The sequence below is a fragment of the Emys orbicularis genome, chromosome 1 (genome assembly GCF_028017835.1).
Source record: "Emys orbicularis isolate rEmyOrb1 chromosome 1, rEmyOrb1.hap1, whole genome shotgun sequence".
NCBI classification, from domain to species: Eukaryota; Metazoa; Chordata; order Testudines; family Emydidae; genus Emys; species Emys orbicularis.
This window is the reverse complement of record NC_088683.1, coordinates 132861418-132877439: the sequence shown is the minus strand read 5'-3', so window position 1 is coordinate 132877439 and position 16022 is coordinate 132861418. Positions and strand designations below refer to the sequence as shown.

Here is a 16022-nt window from a genome sequence, read left to right as displayed (position 1 = left end):
GCCGCTGAAGTATTAATTTGCTATGGAAATGTGAAATATAAACAGTAATGGCTTATAATTCACATACACTTGGTGTAGAATTCCAGAGAGAGTGAGAACCAGCAATAGAACCTCCCAGAGACCTCAGCACTGAAGGCAGCTCTGACAAACATGCTAAAAAGTTGATCTTAACTAAGGAGGTTTGCCTCCCTCTACCATAAGCTCAAGCTAAATCTGGAAGACATTAAATCATTGGCTAGGCTTTATGTTTTGGAAATTTAAATTGTAAAATATACATCTCTGCCAAATGAGAGCAAATTCTAATTCTCAGATCCAACAGTCTGATTCTGAATCTAGCAATATATGCATCAGTTCACCTGTTAGACCAAGGAGGGCTGTACCTATTCTATTTTGACTCCATAGACTTTCTTTTCTCTCCCACCCTCCTTTAAAAGAGAGGGCCTGAATAACTTTGTCTCAAGAAAAATAGTTTTTGCTCCTGTATTAACATAGTTTCAGGAGACCATGGGACTGCTTCTCTAGCCCACCTATACCTCATGCCATGTGAGTCTATGGTTTTGTACAATCAGAAGGTGTGTCCGCACAGAAGACACAGTAGAGTGGAAAACGTCTAGTGGGAAGTCAAAATGTGGTGTATCTAATACACAGGAGGGCAAACTATGGCCCGCGGGCCACATCCAGCCTGTGGGACTGTCCTGTCCGGCCCCTGAGCTCCTGGCCCAGGATGCTAATCCCCAGCCCCTCCCCTGCTGTTCCCCCTTCCCCGCAGCCTCAGCTCACTGCGCCACTGGTGCAATGCTCTGGGTGGCGGAGCAGAGAGCTCCTGTGGCAGCGCAGCTGCAGAGCCAGGGCCTGATCCGGTGCTCTGTGCTGCGTGGCTGCCTGTCCTGGTGCAGCTGCACCACCTGCCACCGGTGCTCCAGGCAGCGCGGTAAGGGGGTGGGAAGCGGGGGGCGGGGTGGTGGATAGAGGGCAGGGGAGTTTGGGGGGTGGTCAGGGGCCAGGGGTGTGGATAGGGGTCGGGGTGGTCAGAGGGTGGGGAATGGGGGCATTGAATGGGAGCAGGGGTCCCAGGGGAGAAGTCAGGAAGGAGAGGTGGGATTGGATGGGGTGGCGGGGGGCATATAGGGGTGGAGGGTCTGGGGGCAGTCAGGGAGAAGGTGTGGTTGGATGGGGCAGGGTCCCAGGGGGGCAGTCAGGAAGGAGAGGGGGAGTTGGATGGGGCAGGGGATCCGGGGCAGGCGGGGGACAGAGAGCGGGGGGGTGGATGGGGCAGGAGTCCCCGGGGGGGCCATCAGGGAGTGGGGAGGTTGGATGGGGCAGGAGTCCCAGGGGGGCTGTCAGGAGGCGAGAAGTAGGGGGCGGGTCGGATGGGGGTCGGGGGCCGGGCCATGCCTGGCTGTTTGGGAAGGCACAGCCTCCCCTAACCGGCCCTCCATACAATTTCAGAAACCCGATGTGGGCCTCAGGCCAAAAAGTTTGCCCGCCCCTGAGCTAATACATAATAGCTAAGGAATGTCCCTGCATACTGCTAATGATGTATGTGTGTGATTTCACTGCAATTTCACGTTGTTATGTTAGCTGAAATAGACTAGTTAGATTTGTTAAGTACTCTAAGTTGCAGACTTGGGGGGACTCTAAATCTGAACTTTGATCCATTGTCATTTTTTGCTACTACTTGAGGGAAAGGAAGAAAGTGTGACTGTATTTTTGAAAGCTGCTTGGTTTCACTTGGCCATATTAATCCCTGGTATAACTCTAATGTGACTCATTTTTGACCAGGAATAAATTTGACCCATTATCTTTAACTGCTGAGAATTTTGAAACACATAAAACTTCGGGAATAAATTTCCATTTATTTCAACAGGCTGATCCTTGACCATTTTGTGACCTATCCCTTTTTCAAACCGGTTTTCTCTGTTAACTGGGAATTGATCCATGACATCTGGTGTGTTTGTTTAAAAAGTATCAGGTTAACCTTTGTGACAGACTATTTTGTTCAGGTTGGTTGTGTATTTGGACTAGTCGGCTCTTTATTCTTGCTAGGCAGTGTTGCCTAGTGGATAGGACACTGGACTGGGAATCAGAAGACCTGGGTTCTATTCCTAGCTTTGCCACTGATCCACTGTGAGGGAATTGCCTGAGCTCGGTTGCCTCAGTTTTCCCATCTGTAAACTGGGGATGTCATCCTCCTTTGTAAACTGCTTTGAGAACTACAGATGAAAAATGCTATATAAGAGCTAAGTGTTGTTCATTATCTACTACTATTTATTATTTTGATTTTAGACCAACATTTTGAAAGTGCTCCCAAACCCTGATTTGCACAACTGTGTGTGCATAAAATTCACAGTTCCAAAAATGTAGGCCTTAATGTTTTGCATTGGTGTTATTGTGTAATGCTTAGATGCCTGCTGACAGGCACCTCTACAAATGTTCTATAGAATTATAGTGTAGAGCAAATGTATGCTCTAATGTTTAGCAATTCATGTTACATGCTTCTTTCCTTTTCTGTGCATTGAAGGTGAGCGTTGCAGCTAAGATGGCTCAAAGGATGTCCTTTGGCTTTTATAAGTACAGCAACATGGAGTTTGTACGGATGAAGGGGCCCCAAGGTAAAGGACATGCAGAGATGGCAGTGAGTCGAGTTTCAACTGGAGACACTTCTCCATATGGAACGGAGGAAGATTCGAACCCAGGATCCCCTGTGCATGAGAGAGTAAGTAGTATATAGAAATACTGGATGGCAAAATAAACATTAATGCACCTTGCTTCAGAAACCAACATGTGGGCCAAGGCTGTGATTAGTCACGTGTAGACTCTGAAGTTTGCTTCTGCATGTTGTGTACAGCCAGTAGGTTGGTTGCTTTCTGTGCCCATTGCTCTTGACCAGATAGTGGATATAGAAAATTATCAGACTACTCCACAGTTTTGGAGGGATATTTTAATGAAGCAATAGTCAGGGTGGTGCAAGTCAAAAGGCCCTGTCTCCTTTGTGCAGAAATCAAAAGATCCCACTGCAATTTCCATAAGAGATGAGGGTTCCCTACCAAAAGGTGCTGTAATAATTTAAAGTATTGTATGCATTACTACTAAATCTAATAGGACACAGCACAATGAGGAGGCACTTTCAGGGAATTTTGCCACAAATGTGACTTTTAGTCTGGGACCTGTATATTATTAAGGCAAAGATTAGGGCCCCAATCCAGCAAAGCACTTAAGTACATGCTTAACTTGTAAGCATGAGGCTAGTTCAGTTGACTTCAGTGGGCCTTCACCTGGAGTAAGATACTATTCCATGTGAGAAGAGAGATCACAATCTGGCCATAATTCAGTTCTAAGCACAGTTTCAGCTAAGCTGTTTTGCCTGGCTGGTAGGGATGATGCCATACTGTGTTAGAACTATTTTTAAGAGCCAGGTCCCAGCCTAGGCAGTTACTGATGTATTCTCCTATACACAGTGATGGTTTATGGATGGAATACACTACCAAAAGAGCCCCAGGAAACAATGACTGCAAGCCACTTTATTCTATAGGTCTCAGCAGTGGGCTCTGCCCCTCCTTCCTCAAAGTCCCTGTTTCATAGATTAAGGTGAGAAGGGACACTTCTGCTCATCTGACCTCATGCATGAAACAAGCAATCTCGTTTGGTCAAGGAGAGCTGAACAGGACTTCTTCAAAGCTCATCCATGCTACCCCTTTGCTTGGCCACTGCAGTGTGAAAAGACCTTCCTGTGTCCGTGGCTTCCCAAAGGGGCGAGAAGAACTGCCACCACAGTGCTCTCAATGCTTTGCTGGTCTGCGGAGTGAAAGATCAGGCTCCTTAACCAAGCCTGGTGTCTCATATCCTAGAGTAGATTTTGTTTCCCTGCATTGCAACTTTGACGAGCCAGGCCTGGAGGGAGTTCCTGGTCTCTTCGTGTCTCAAGACTTCCAGTGTTCTTACCTGATGATTGCTTGTGTCTTAACATTACCCTGCTGGTAATGGTTTTAATTATGCATAGTTTACTATTGTTTTTCCATGTATGTGTTATATCTAGTGTGTACAGAATAAAGAAAATGCTTTTTCTAAGGCAGCCAGAAAATAGAGACTAAATACAAAAACAGGAGGATCAGATGGGTGTAAAAAAGCTTTTTGAATTTTTCGTATGAATGACAGAGAAATGATGTGGAGGGATTCTGCAGTGCACCACCAACCTGGCAGACTTTGTTGTCATCCTCAATCATGTGTCACATAGCTCTTTATACGTAGGGACAGATACAAGCAATGTAAGACTGCATCCTACAAGCAGCAGCAAAATTGTTAAATTAACGGGTTGGATCACAGAAACCCCCTTGGGAGCTGCCACCTAATGTGCAAAGACTACCCCTGCTCCTGTTTTCCCTGCCAGCTCAGGATTCCAGCACCCTGTCTTGCTGAGCCAGCCACTCCAATCTGCTCTAACAAAGACTCAGGGTCTGAATCACTTGTCCCAAAGCTGCAAGTTTACCTGAAAACCAGCTCACAGGAGTGTGCTTGTCTTTAGCACTCAGATGCCCAACTCCCAATGGGGTCTAAACCCAGATAAATCCGTTTTACCCTGCATAAAGCTTATGCAGGGCAAACTCATAAATTGTTCGCCCTCTATAACACTGATAGAGAGATATGCACAGTTGTTTGCTCCCCCAGGTATTAATACATACTCTGAGTAAATTACTAAATAAAAAGTGATTTTATTAAATACAGACAGTAGGATTTAAGTGGTTCAAAGTAGTAACAGACAGAACAAAGTAAGTCACAAGCAAAATAAAATAAAATGCGCAAATCTATGCCTAATCAAACTAAATACAGATAAGTTCCTCACCAGTTCCAGAATGCTCCCTTTTACAGGCTACTCTCCCTTTAGCCTGGGTCCAGCAATCTCTCACAACCCCTGTAGTCTGTCTTTTGTTTCAGTTTCTTTCAAGTATCCTGGGGGGGTGGAGAGGCTCCTTCTTTAGCCAGCTCAAGACCAAATGGAGGGGTCTCCCCCAGGTATAAATAGGCTCTCTCTTGTGGGAGGAGACCCCCCTCCTCCCTCCTATGCAAAGTCCAGCTCCAAGATGGAGTTTTGGAGACACCTGGGCAAGTCACATGCCCCTGCATGACTCAGTCTTTACAGGCCAACGCCATTGTCCACATGGTATCTTGCATGTCTCCAGGAAGACTTCTTATGTGGATTGGAGCATTCCAAGATGCATTGTTCCCCAAGTGTTTCCTGATCAGGTACTTAACCTGGCGAATTCCTTCCAAAGCTTACTTAGAAACCAAGCAGGCATACAGCCCATATTCTTAACCTCAAGTAGAAAATGATATATATATGTACAAATAGGATGAATAGATATAGTAGACCATAACCTTTACGGAGATATGTTACCTGGCACAGGCAGCACAAAACATATTCCAGTTATGTCATACATACACTTATAAGCACCCCCTCCCCATAAAGCCTTATGGGGTACACCGTCACAGTCTGCGGAGTGAAAGATCAGGCTCCTTAACCAAGCCTGGTGTCTCATATCCTAGAGTAGATTTTGTTTCCCTGCATTGCAACTTTGACGAGCCAGGCCTGGAGGGAGTTCCTGGTCTCTTCGTGTCTCAAGACTTCCAGTGTTCTTACCTGATGATTGCTTGTGTCTTAACATTACCCTGCTGGTAATGGTTTTAATTATGCATAGTTTACTATTGTTTTTCCATGTATGTGTTATATCTAGTGTGTACAGAATAAAGAAAATGCTTTTTCTAAGGCAGCCAGAAAATAGAGACTAAATACAAAAACAGGAGGATCAGATGGGTGTAAAAAAGCTTTTTGAATTTTTCGTATGAATGACAGAGAAATGATGTGGAGGGATTCTGCAGTGCACCACCAACCTGGCAGACTTTGTTGTCATCCTCAATCATGTGTCAGATAGCTCTTTATACGTAGGGACAGATACAAGCAATGTAAGACTGCATCCTACAAGCAGCAGCAAAATTGTTAAATTAACTGTGTAGAGAAGAAAAGATGAGATGGGGATTTCTGAGGCAGCAAAGTAGCTATCCATTTTTTCACTTGAAAAGAAACCATTAAAATAATACTAGCAGCAGCACTCAACCAAGGCAGTGAAAGCGTTCCTGAACTGGTCAGTCCTAGTCCTGGTTTGGCCCAAGAGAAACTGTCTTTTCTTTACTTTTTCATCCTCTGGCTTTGCTCCACTCTAGGCAGTTGTCTCCATGCAATTGTCATCACTTAGCCTAACTAATCATTACTAGTCCTTTCCGCACATTTTCTCATCTGCCATAATGATGTACTGACTTCATTTTCACATCAGCATCCTGGTCTAAGTTGTTGCTTCCTGCCCCTGCCTGTGAGGCAGCATGACCTTTCTAAAAGATTCTATAAGGCAAGAAAAGTCAACCTCATTTCCAAGGAAAGGTGCATGTGCCATTCATATGCCAATCCACAACTTTAATAGTTGTTCATTCTTGTTTTCTTCTCCGTTTTGCCTAACTTTTTAATGTTAAGGTTGATATATTTTTATTGTTACCCAAATCAGTTTATAAATCTTTTTTTCTCTAGTTTTGTTTCCTATGAATGAGGTGCTCAATAGACAGCCCTGAAGAATGAAGCCCTCTCTTTACTCACAGCACAAATAGCTGCGGTGCCAGACACTCTGCTCTACCTCCACCTTGACAAACACTTCTACGCATGAAAGGTTGTCCAGTCACCATGGTTCATTTGCTTCTTGAGCACTGTGCTGAAACAACCAGTGAGAGTGCCAGCTGTGGTGGTGATTTTTGCTAGCCTTACTGAGACAGCCAAATAAAAAGAGAGTTCAAACAGGAATTAATTCAGGGAAGTCCCCAGGCCTGTGTTATACAGGAGGTCAGACTAGATAGATCACAGTGGTCTCTTTTGGCCTTAGAATCTACGAACTCATTACATAGAAGCAGAAGTCATCAAATAAAACTCTGCCTCCAAAAATTCTTCTGTTCCTATTTCCCTTTCAGGTCACTTCCTTCAGCACACCACCGACCCCAGAGCGCAACAATCGGCCATCCTTTTTCTCCCCATCCCTCAAGAGGAAAGTGCCCCGAAATCGGATCGCTGAGATGAAAAAATCCCACTCGGCAAATGATAGCGAGGAATTCTTTCGAGACGACGATGACGGAGGTGAGGGAGATTACATCAGAGAACCCAAGTGGTCTGGCTTAGGGTACAGAGCTCGGGAAAGAGATCAAAGCTGAGATTTTCAAGGGGCCCTAAGCAAGATACGCACCCAACTCCACTGAAAGTGTACTAAGCATGCACTGATTTTCATTGGGCGCCTAACCCCTTTAGAAAACTTTTGAAAATCTGAGCCTGACTATTCCTACCTGCTTCTAATAATACCCTTCTTTATCTGGGGGGAAAATTGTGAGAAGAGAATCCTTCATTTCAGATGCACTTTCCAAGGCAGTAATGTACAATAAACTCATTGGCAAGTCCTCTGAATACCTTGTGTAATAAAGGCCTGACCCAAAGCTGATTGAAGCCAATGGAAAGTCTCCCATTGACTTGCATGGGATTTGGATCAGGTCCTAAGTGCACAGATAAAATGTTTGATACTACTAATGAATTGCATTTATGCATTTAATGATTTAACACTTCATACAGATCTTAGCATATTTTCTCTCTCCACTTCTAATTAAATTAGACTTGGTTATTTAATAGGAAAAACCAACAAGATTAATATTGAGCCCCATTCAGAAGATAAGTGAATACAATCACCTTATTTTCCAGATCATAATTTTATAATATAAAAACTCAGTGAGGAGAAAGTCAGAACTGTTTTTCATTTTCAAAAATGTATTCAGTAGGAAGGCCAACAAAATTAGGCCCCTATTGATATGATAATATGTAAATACAAAGGTGGTATTTTCTAGATCACAAAATGTTAATAGAAATGATCAGTCACCGTTATTTTATATCAGTCAAATTTCAATTAATTTTGACCAGATTATCCAACCAGAAACCATGCAAAATTAATCCCCAATTAATGTCTTGGTAAATACATTCATTTCTAGATCAGAGTTTCAAATAAAAAAGCAAACTTAAGTAACAACATTCCATTCAAATTCTGTGAAATAAAACCAAGGCGCTGATCTTCATCTAAATTCTTGAAATGTTCATCCACAGACACCACTCCCCTCCCCTTTCCCTTAATTTTACTATTCAAAAAATTCACCACTTCATCATAACCAGAGAAGATATTCTTCGCATACGTGACTAGACAAAGTTTAGTACAAGAGCCGAGGCCTGAATCCTGTACTGTGTAGTGTGTGGGGGAAAACTGCTGTGACTACACAGAGTCCCACTGACTTTGTTGTGCTCCTGCTGCATGTAACACACTGTGGGATAGGGGCCTGTGGGACTAATCCTGCTGAACTTGCAGTTGGTTATAATGCTTACTGTGATATCAGTGGGACAAGACTCATGATCATTTACTCTGATCTCCTGCACGTTGCAGGCCACAGACCTTCACCCACCTACTCCTGCAATAGGCCTATAACCATTGGCTGAGTTACTGAGATCCTCAAATCTTGATTTAAAGACTTCCAGTTACAGAAAATCCACTATTTACTCTAGTTCAAACCAACCCCAGATCCATGCACCATGCTGCAGAGCAAGGTGAAAAAGCCCTAGGGTCTCTGCCATTCTGACCTGAGGAAAAATTCCTTCCTAACCCTAAATATGGTGATCAGTTTGCCCCTGAGTATGTGGGCGAGACACCTGGGAAAGAATTCTTTCCAGTAATTCAGAGTAATTCCCCATCTAGTGTCCCATCTCTGGCCATTGGAGATATTTGCTAATAGCAGTCATGGATGGGCCATACATTATTGTAAGCCACCTCATTATATCATCCTCTCTATAAATTTATGAAACTCAGTCTTGAAACAAGTTAGGGTTTTTGCCCCATTACACCCCTTGGAAGGCTGTTCCAGAACTTCGCTCCTGTGATGGTTAGAAACCTTCATCTAATTTCAAGCCTACACTTGCTGATGGCCAGTTTATATCAATGGTAGTAAAATACTTTACTTGGTAATGTTTTGCAGAATCAGACTCTAAAACAGTAAATCCTAGTGACAACAATTCTCACTACTTAAACTTTTGCTCTTCTCATCTGAGTTGGGGTCTCTCTCTTTCACTCCCTAAGAAAATATAGATTTGTTTACCATTATAATAAATCTTTTATTTTAATCTCAAAACCACTGAACTCAATCTCTCCTGATCTAAAAAGGACACAAATATTACAAGAGTAGTTCAGGTTAGAGCGTTAGAACCAGATAGAATTACTGGAATTTTGTTGGGAATCCAGACATATTTTAACATGTTGTAATAAGGGGTTAAATTTACCCATAGATCTAGAATTTAAAAATAGCTAAGTAACGTACATTAATTTGGTTCGTGGACTTCAGAAACCCAAGAATCCTAATGTTATTTGCTTGGAAAGTTGTTGAACTTCAGAGGCATAGCACAGAACTTACAAACCAGGGGGAAGGAGGACTAAACCACCTTGGAGCCCTCCCCAGTCTTGGGCTGCTCTGGGAGAATGAAGAAGCCCTTGGTATTACTTAAAGATCATTGGGGGCTTGTCTAAGTTGTGGCAGCCTCTGTAGGCCTGGAATGTGTTCAGTACTGCATGCTGCCACTGGCAGGATTTGCCACTATGCCAGGATTTGCAAGGGGATCCTTGGAGGACAGCCTTTTGGCTTTCTTCCACCATGCTTGTGCCTGGGGAATCCTGCTCCAGACAGAGCTTTTAGGGCCCAGTTATGGTGCTGTGGCCTTTTTACCAGGCATAAAGGGACCAGAGCAGCAGTGAGGCTCTGATCTCAGGATTCTGAAAGATTGATGTGCAATCCTCTAAGAACCCCTACTTTTTCCTCTGCCTTAGTTTGCAGATGGGGCATATTTTCTTCTGCTCGTCTTAGAGACACTTCTGCTGTCTCTACTTTTTTTTTTTCTGAAGATTTTATTCAATCAGAATTTAATCAATTAGATGTGGGGTAAAGTTTTCAGTAGCGCCCAAATCATTTTTGAAAATGAGTTAGGCACCTAAGTCACTTACATGCTTTTCAAAACTTTGTCCAAAGTCTAATTGAATTGAATTGGTCACGTACTAACTAAATTGTTGATAATACTCTTTTGACCCTATAATGCTAGATCTATGTATGTTTGGGTTTGCTAAGGCATCTCTTGGAATGGTGTCTGAGTGGGAGGGAAAACTAGATTTATGGGCTGAACACCTCTAGGTCTCTGACAGTGAAGAGGAAAGATGAGATTGTCTTCTCACATCCTTTGTTCTAGATGTTGCTGGAATGGTCACTCCTACACATTTTTCTACTGTTAAGGCCTTTTGGTTCTGATCTATCTTTGGGTTTTGAGCAACTCCCCCCTAGAGTTGGGATTTCAGATCCCAAGTTTTTGTTCAGCCCAATCTCTACTTTTAATCACTGTTGTTCCTTATTAAGTCCCTGTTGTTCCTTTGAGAGCCTATTTGTGGAACTGTAGATTGACAATGTAAAGAAAGCCATATGGCAGGGGATCCCAAGCTGTGGTCCATGGAATACTTGATGGAGGGGTGAACTGAACTGGCTCATCACATGATTCTGTCTCTTCTGGCTTCCAGGTGTTGATCTTAGTTGAGAGCTAAAAATACATTAATTTCCTAATATTACTTTTCCATATAAGCAATTTCTGTACAGGGATATTTTGTGATCAAGAACATCTCTGTATCCAACATTCTAGAAGAGCCCAAGCTCCACACTGTTGGTGGACCTCTAGAGGATAACAGCTTACTACTTCCCGCAGCTAATGGAGTCATTCTGTTAGTTCAAGTGGTAATGGTATATGCCGTGCAAGACCCTGCATTCAACTGCTACTAATGACCTCTGCCTGATGAAAGTGTATCAATGCCCTGCATGGAATTCAGCTCTAGATGATAATTTACAACCCCATCACTACCATCCTATTTGTGATGGGTTCTTTTCAAGATGAAACTGATATCTGAACGTGCCAGGGACATGGTGGCTATAAAGCACAATTACTTTAAGGTTATTGTCTTCTACCTTGACAGATCTGCAAAATGCTTCGAATCTAAGGTCACGGTCCTTATCTGGAACAGGACGGTCTCTGGTTGGCTCATGGCTGAAGTTAAACAGAACAGATGAAAACTTTCTACTCTATGCACATTTAACCTATGTCACTTTGCCACTGCATCGAATTTTAACAGGTGAAACCTTTCAGATCTTCCCATAAATACCAGAAATGGGCTAGTCCCCAGGTGACGCACAGCTGTGAGTTAGCTAGTGTCTTAGGGTTACGCTTCCTATAAAACTATCAAATGATATTTTCTTTGGTTTTTCCCTACAGTCACGTCAATTGAATACTGCCCAGTTAGTTGACCTGTGTCACAGCCACGACACAGGCTTTCAGTAATGGGGTTAGACGCCCTTCATATATTTTGCTCTTGACAATCTATGTAGAACTCCTAAACACTCCCCTCCCATTGCACTATTTTCAAGGGCCATGTAAGTTGATATACAAGGTGATATATGTACACCAGTGCACAGATTTATATCCAGCTAACTCCAATCTGTCTACTAAAGACAGAAATTATTGATGGGCTGAGGGAAACAACTGGAAGGATCTGCACTAGTGCAATCAATTGAGGGAGCATACAAACCTTTCCATGATAAGGCTGTCAGTCTAGAGTTCCTGTAGGATCCTGGGCTGCTTATGGATGCGGAGAAAGCAGCAGTGATCAAGAGTTCTTGTTTATGTCGGTCTGGAGACTGTGGCACTTCGCTTGAGGCAAACCTAACCATGCCCCTTTCAGCTCCAGATTGGAGCATTGTAATACCCTGTCCATGAAGTTACCCTTTAAGACCACTTAGCAAGTTAAGGCAGTGCAATATTTAGTTGCCCATTTACATAATGTTTCATGCCATAATACAACTGTGCTCCATAGTCTACACGGGCTCAAAGATATTTTTTTGGGTGCAATCGAAGGAGCTGGTTTTGATCTGGGAAGGTATTTGTTACTTGGACCTCCTGTATCTTAGAATTCATCTCTCTCTTCGTCCTCCAGTCCAGCAGTTGAGCTCATCTGGGACATGTGAGCTGATAGGTACTAGATTGGTTTGTCTGTGTGCAGAGCTTTCACCTAATGAAATCACTTCTTGCAGTTCCAGTAAAACCCCAAATTTATTGCAATTCAAGGAACATTATAAACATTATCTATTTGTCAGGATCTTCCTGTGAGGTTGCTTGAAGAGGGGGTGGACTTGTAATAGGGGAGCTTTTATTACATATCCAACTAACGCTGAAAGAGAGAACTGACGTGCCTATCATGCCTCCAGTTGCACTATCCTATTATAATAATAGCTTGCAAGTATATGCTAGTTTTTATCCAGGGAGCTCAAAGCACTTTACAAAGATGCATCAGTATTATCCCCCTTTTACAGACTGTGAAACTGAGGCAGTGGCAAATGCTGTAGATAGCAAAGAGATATATATGGATAGCATTTTGCCCTTTCATTGAATACAGTGATCAGTGTAATTCAGAATAAAACTACACATTTAAGTTCCATTCTTATAGTAAGAATTAGCCCTGCATAATTAAAAGTAGACTCTGAAGAATATTTGAGGAAAATGGGTAACCGTAGATACAGATTTATCTTAATGAATAACTATTTATTTATATTAAAAATCACCTCTAGGTTGTTGAGAATATGTTTCTGCTGCATAACTGGAACCTTCACCAAGACCCATCTCTCCTACTATAGGCATTTTGGAATAAGTAGAAAGTGTATGGTTTTTTCTGGCATTTAATACTTGTTTATTGGTTGGCATAAATGCCTCCATCCTCAAATATTTGCTGATAGCTCACATACCCTTCTGAGGCTCTGCATAGGAAAACGTTTAAAAGGCAGGCTTACAAGAATCAGTGTCTATATCCAACCCACAGCTGAACAGATTCTATATCTATATATATCTGCGGGTGGTCAGCATTTCAGCACTGATGAATCTGCCATGTGGGATAGCTCTTTGTGGGGAGGATGTTTAGCTGTCTTTGCAGATAATTCCCAGAACAAGCGACTATAATCACAGCTATAGCGATCAGAGGGGAAAACTGGATAGAAAGATGTACCTAGTTTCATTGTTTACAAGTATGAGTGGGAGCTAGTGAGAATCTCGAATCAGTACTAATACCTGATTTTTGCAACTTTGTGTGAACTTATTTGATCTGCCTCCTAATTATGAAATATAAATCAACCCTCTTTTATACCAAATATTAATCCTTACTCTTTTTCTGTTGCCTTATTAAGAAGAGACTGGCAGCCCAATTTCTAAATGTTATTAAATATCTCAAGTGCCCATTTAGGCACCTAAATACAGATTTAAGTGTCTGCCTTTCAATGCCCATGTTGAAAATGAGGCCTGACTCTCAAAAGCGCTCTTCCAAATTAATGTTTTGCTGAATTAGAACACAGCAAAAATGTTCCAAAATCCCTTAGGTCTTGTGTCATCTGTAACCAAGGCCAGCAGTCAATGTTTGTCTCTGTCTCTGAGTAGGGTGGCCAGATGTCCCGTTTTTATAGTGACAGTCCCGGTTTTGGGGACCTTTTCTTATATAGGTGTCTATACCCTCCACCCCATCCCATTTTTTCACAGTTGCTATCTGGTCACCCTATCTCTGAGGCTTCAAGAAAACCGGATGCTCCGTTGGTCTGTGAGAACAGAATTTGGGTGCATTTCTCAGTGGCAGCAAAAGCTTGTTTTGCTACAGTAATTTCTTAGTGATGGGGCTCCCACCAGTTCCCTTGGAAGACTATTCCACTGTCTAACAATGTTATCTGAAAGGATCCCCGTACAACTGCACCTTTCCTGTCAAAGGACCCCATACCACTATAAAAACTATACATTGGATCAGTTGTCATCTCTCTCTGATGGCACATAGCTCTTGTTTACCACTACACTGTTATAATGCAGAACAAGAAATTAATATGAATTTGGTGGTATATGATGTGACAGTTCTGCTTTTTAATCCCCTTCTGAATTAGTGTGAAAACAATTTGACTAACATGCAATCCATGATTAGATCACTGGTTCCTCTGACTTGCTGTTTAACAATTATAACTTTTGCCAGATATTCTCAATATGGACTGTAACTTGTCTTCCCGTGTCTGTTTAGATATTCTGGAAGTGCGGCAGAAACCAATTCTGATGACATAGCAGAGCGCTGGGCACTGCCTTGGAATTTTGCTGCCAAGTGCCTATCCATGATGGTTTTCTGTGACAACGCTACCATCTAGTGTCAGGAACATAAACCTACACAGAAAAAAAGGGAAGTTAAGAATACCAGCCAATCAAAGTGCCTCTCTTTTCCTTCCTCTGCTGTCATACACCGTCTGCACACAATAGTAATACATCTCTTTATAGTGTTCTGACTAGAGGACTTTCAAAAACAAAACCAGAAGGGGCTGTGTTTAAAAACAAAATCAATGCTTTATGAACAATTTGTTACCGTGTTTACTTTATAACTGAGAAACCAACATGTACAGAATGTGTTGAACTTTATTTTCGTTGAGAGAAACAACTTTAGGATTTCATAATGATGTACCAATGAACTTTGTTCATAGACTCTTGTCCATGCCCTCCTTGTTATAATGGCTTTGTGTGCATGTGTTTTGGGATGCAAGGGACAACAGAATATTTTACTAGTCAGAAGGGGTAAGGAAAGAGATGCAACCAAGGTGTGTTGCCGTTGTGGTATGTGCAGTTGGTCAGGATGGAGCTAAAATAATGCTTTCAATGCTCTATTTCTGTTGGTGTGTCGTTCCTGAATTCCTAAGACAGCTTTATTCCGTGATGACCGTTTCCCCATTTACCAAAGAACAGTGAAGACTTCCTGCTCTAGAATGGTCTAAGGGAAAGAGCCAACATAAGAGGGGAAGAAAATGCTGCTCTAGAAAATCTGTAGTCCAGTTCCAGTACTGCTGCTGCTATGATGTAGGAGTAAACCCAAGTCTTAATGTATAGAGCAATGGGAGAGCATAACTAGACTCCAGTACCAAATACGTTCAGATTATTATTATCCTTCTGCACTCGCAGGACTGCAGCGTAACAAGTTCTCCTCCCAGAAGCTTTTGACTGACTCAGCAATTTCCCTGGATTCTATGTTTGTTAGTTTCTGTGATGATTCACTGTACTGAGGCACAAAGGATTTTCTTTAAAGACAAGCTTAAGTATAGTTCTTCTCTGAAAAGTAACTGAAATGACCTTGTGGGAGGCTTGTAGTTGTGTGCTGTGTTTAGCAGTAGTGCATGTTTTTCTAAATAACAGCCCTGTAAACTTCTCTGGGAATCTGAAAGTTCAATTGGTAAATACTCTGCAACCAGCATTCAGTTAACAATTCTGATGGGGGAGCCAGAATATAGCATAGTTCCCTTTCTTAGCACTGCAGAGCCAATGCAGTAACTGGCAGACTCTAAAATACACACAGGAAAGAGATCAGTTGAGAGAGCAGATGCCCTTCTTAGTTACTTTTCAGGGCTTGTCTACATGTATAAACAAGCCCTCAGAATATAACCACCCTATGCTCCATGCTGGCACTGCGGTTACCAGCATGGCATGTGCTTAAAGCCTAAATCTTTGGTTTTCCCCTTGACCTTTTCCCAAACTGCTTTGTTGTTATTCTCTCAGTAGCATCAGGCGACTTTCAAATAAAGCTTTTCAGCTTCGTTTCTGCCCAGAATCCATGGAAACGGTTCCACTACAGCTTAAAGGTAGACTGTATCTTTATTGCTCACCCAGCATGATGGCTCCATCTGGTAAGAAGTACTTGTCAGTCTGTTTATAGTTACACTTTAAACCTAAATTAGAATATGCATTATTGGAGCCTAAGGCTGGAAGAAGTCAACTTAATGCAAAGTGATGGTATTTCTAACACTGGCAATGTGAACACTCTGCAAGAGACTGT

General features: G+C 42.4%; 1 protein-coding gene across 2 annotated transcripts in view; it reads left to right on the top strand.

Annotated features, from left to right (window-relative positions):
* The window catches only part of KIAA0930 (KIAA0930 ortholog), a 145137-nt gene extending 130855 nt beyond the window's left edge, over window positions 1-14282 (top strand). For both annotated transcript variants that reach the window (XM_065416957.1, XM_065416965.1), the window contains exons 7-10: window positions 2522-2716; window positions 7006-7168; window positions 11115-11270; window positions 14235-14282. In XM_065416957.1, coding sequence (XP_065273029.1) covers window positions 2522-2716; window positions 7006-7168; window positions 11115-11270; window positions 14235-14275 — 555 coding nt within the window. In that variant the 3' untranslated portion in view covers window positions 14276-14282. The remainder of the gene's footprint in view (window positions 1-2521; window positions 2717-7005; window positions 7169-11114; window positions 11271-14234) is intronic.
* Window positions 14283-16022: the final 1740 nt, after the last annotated feature.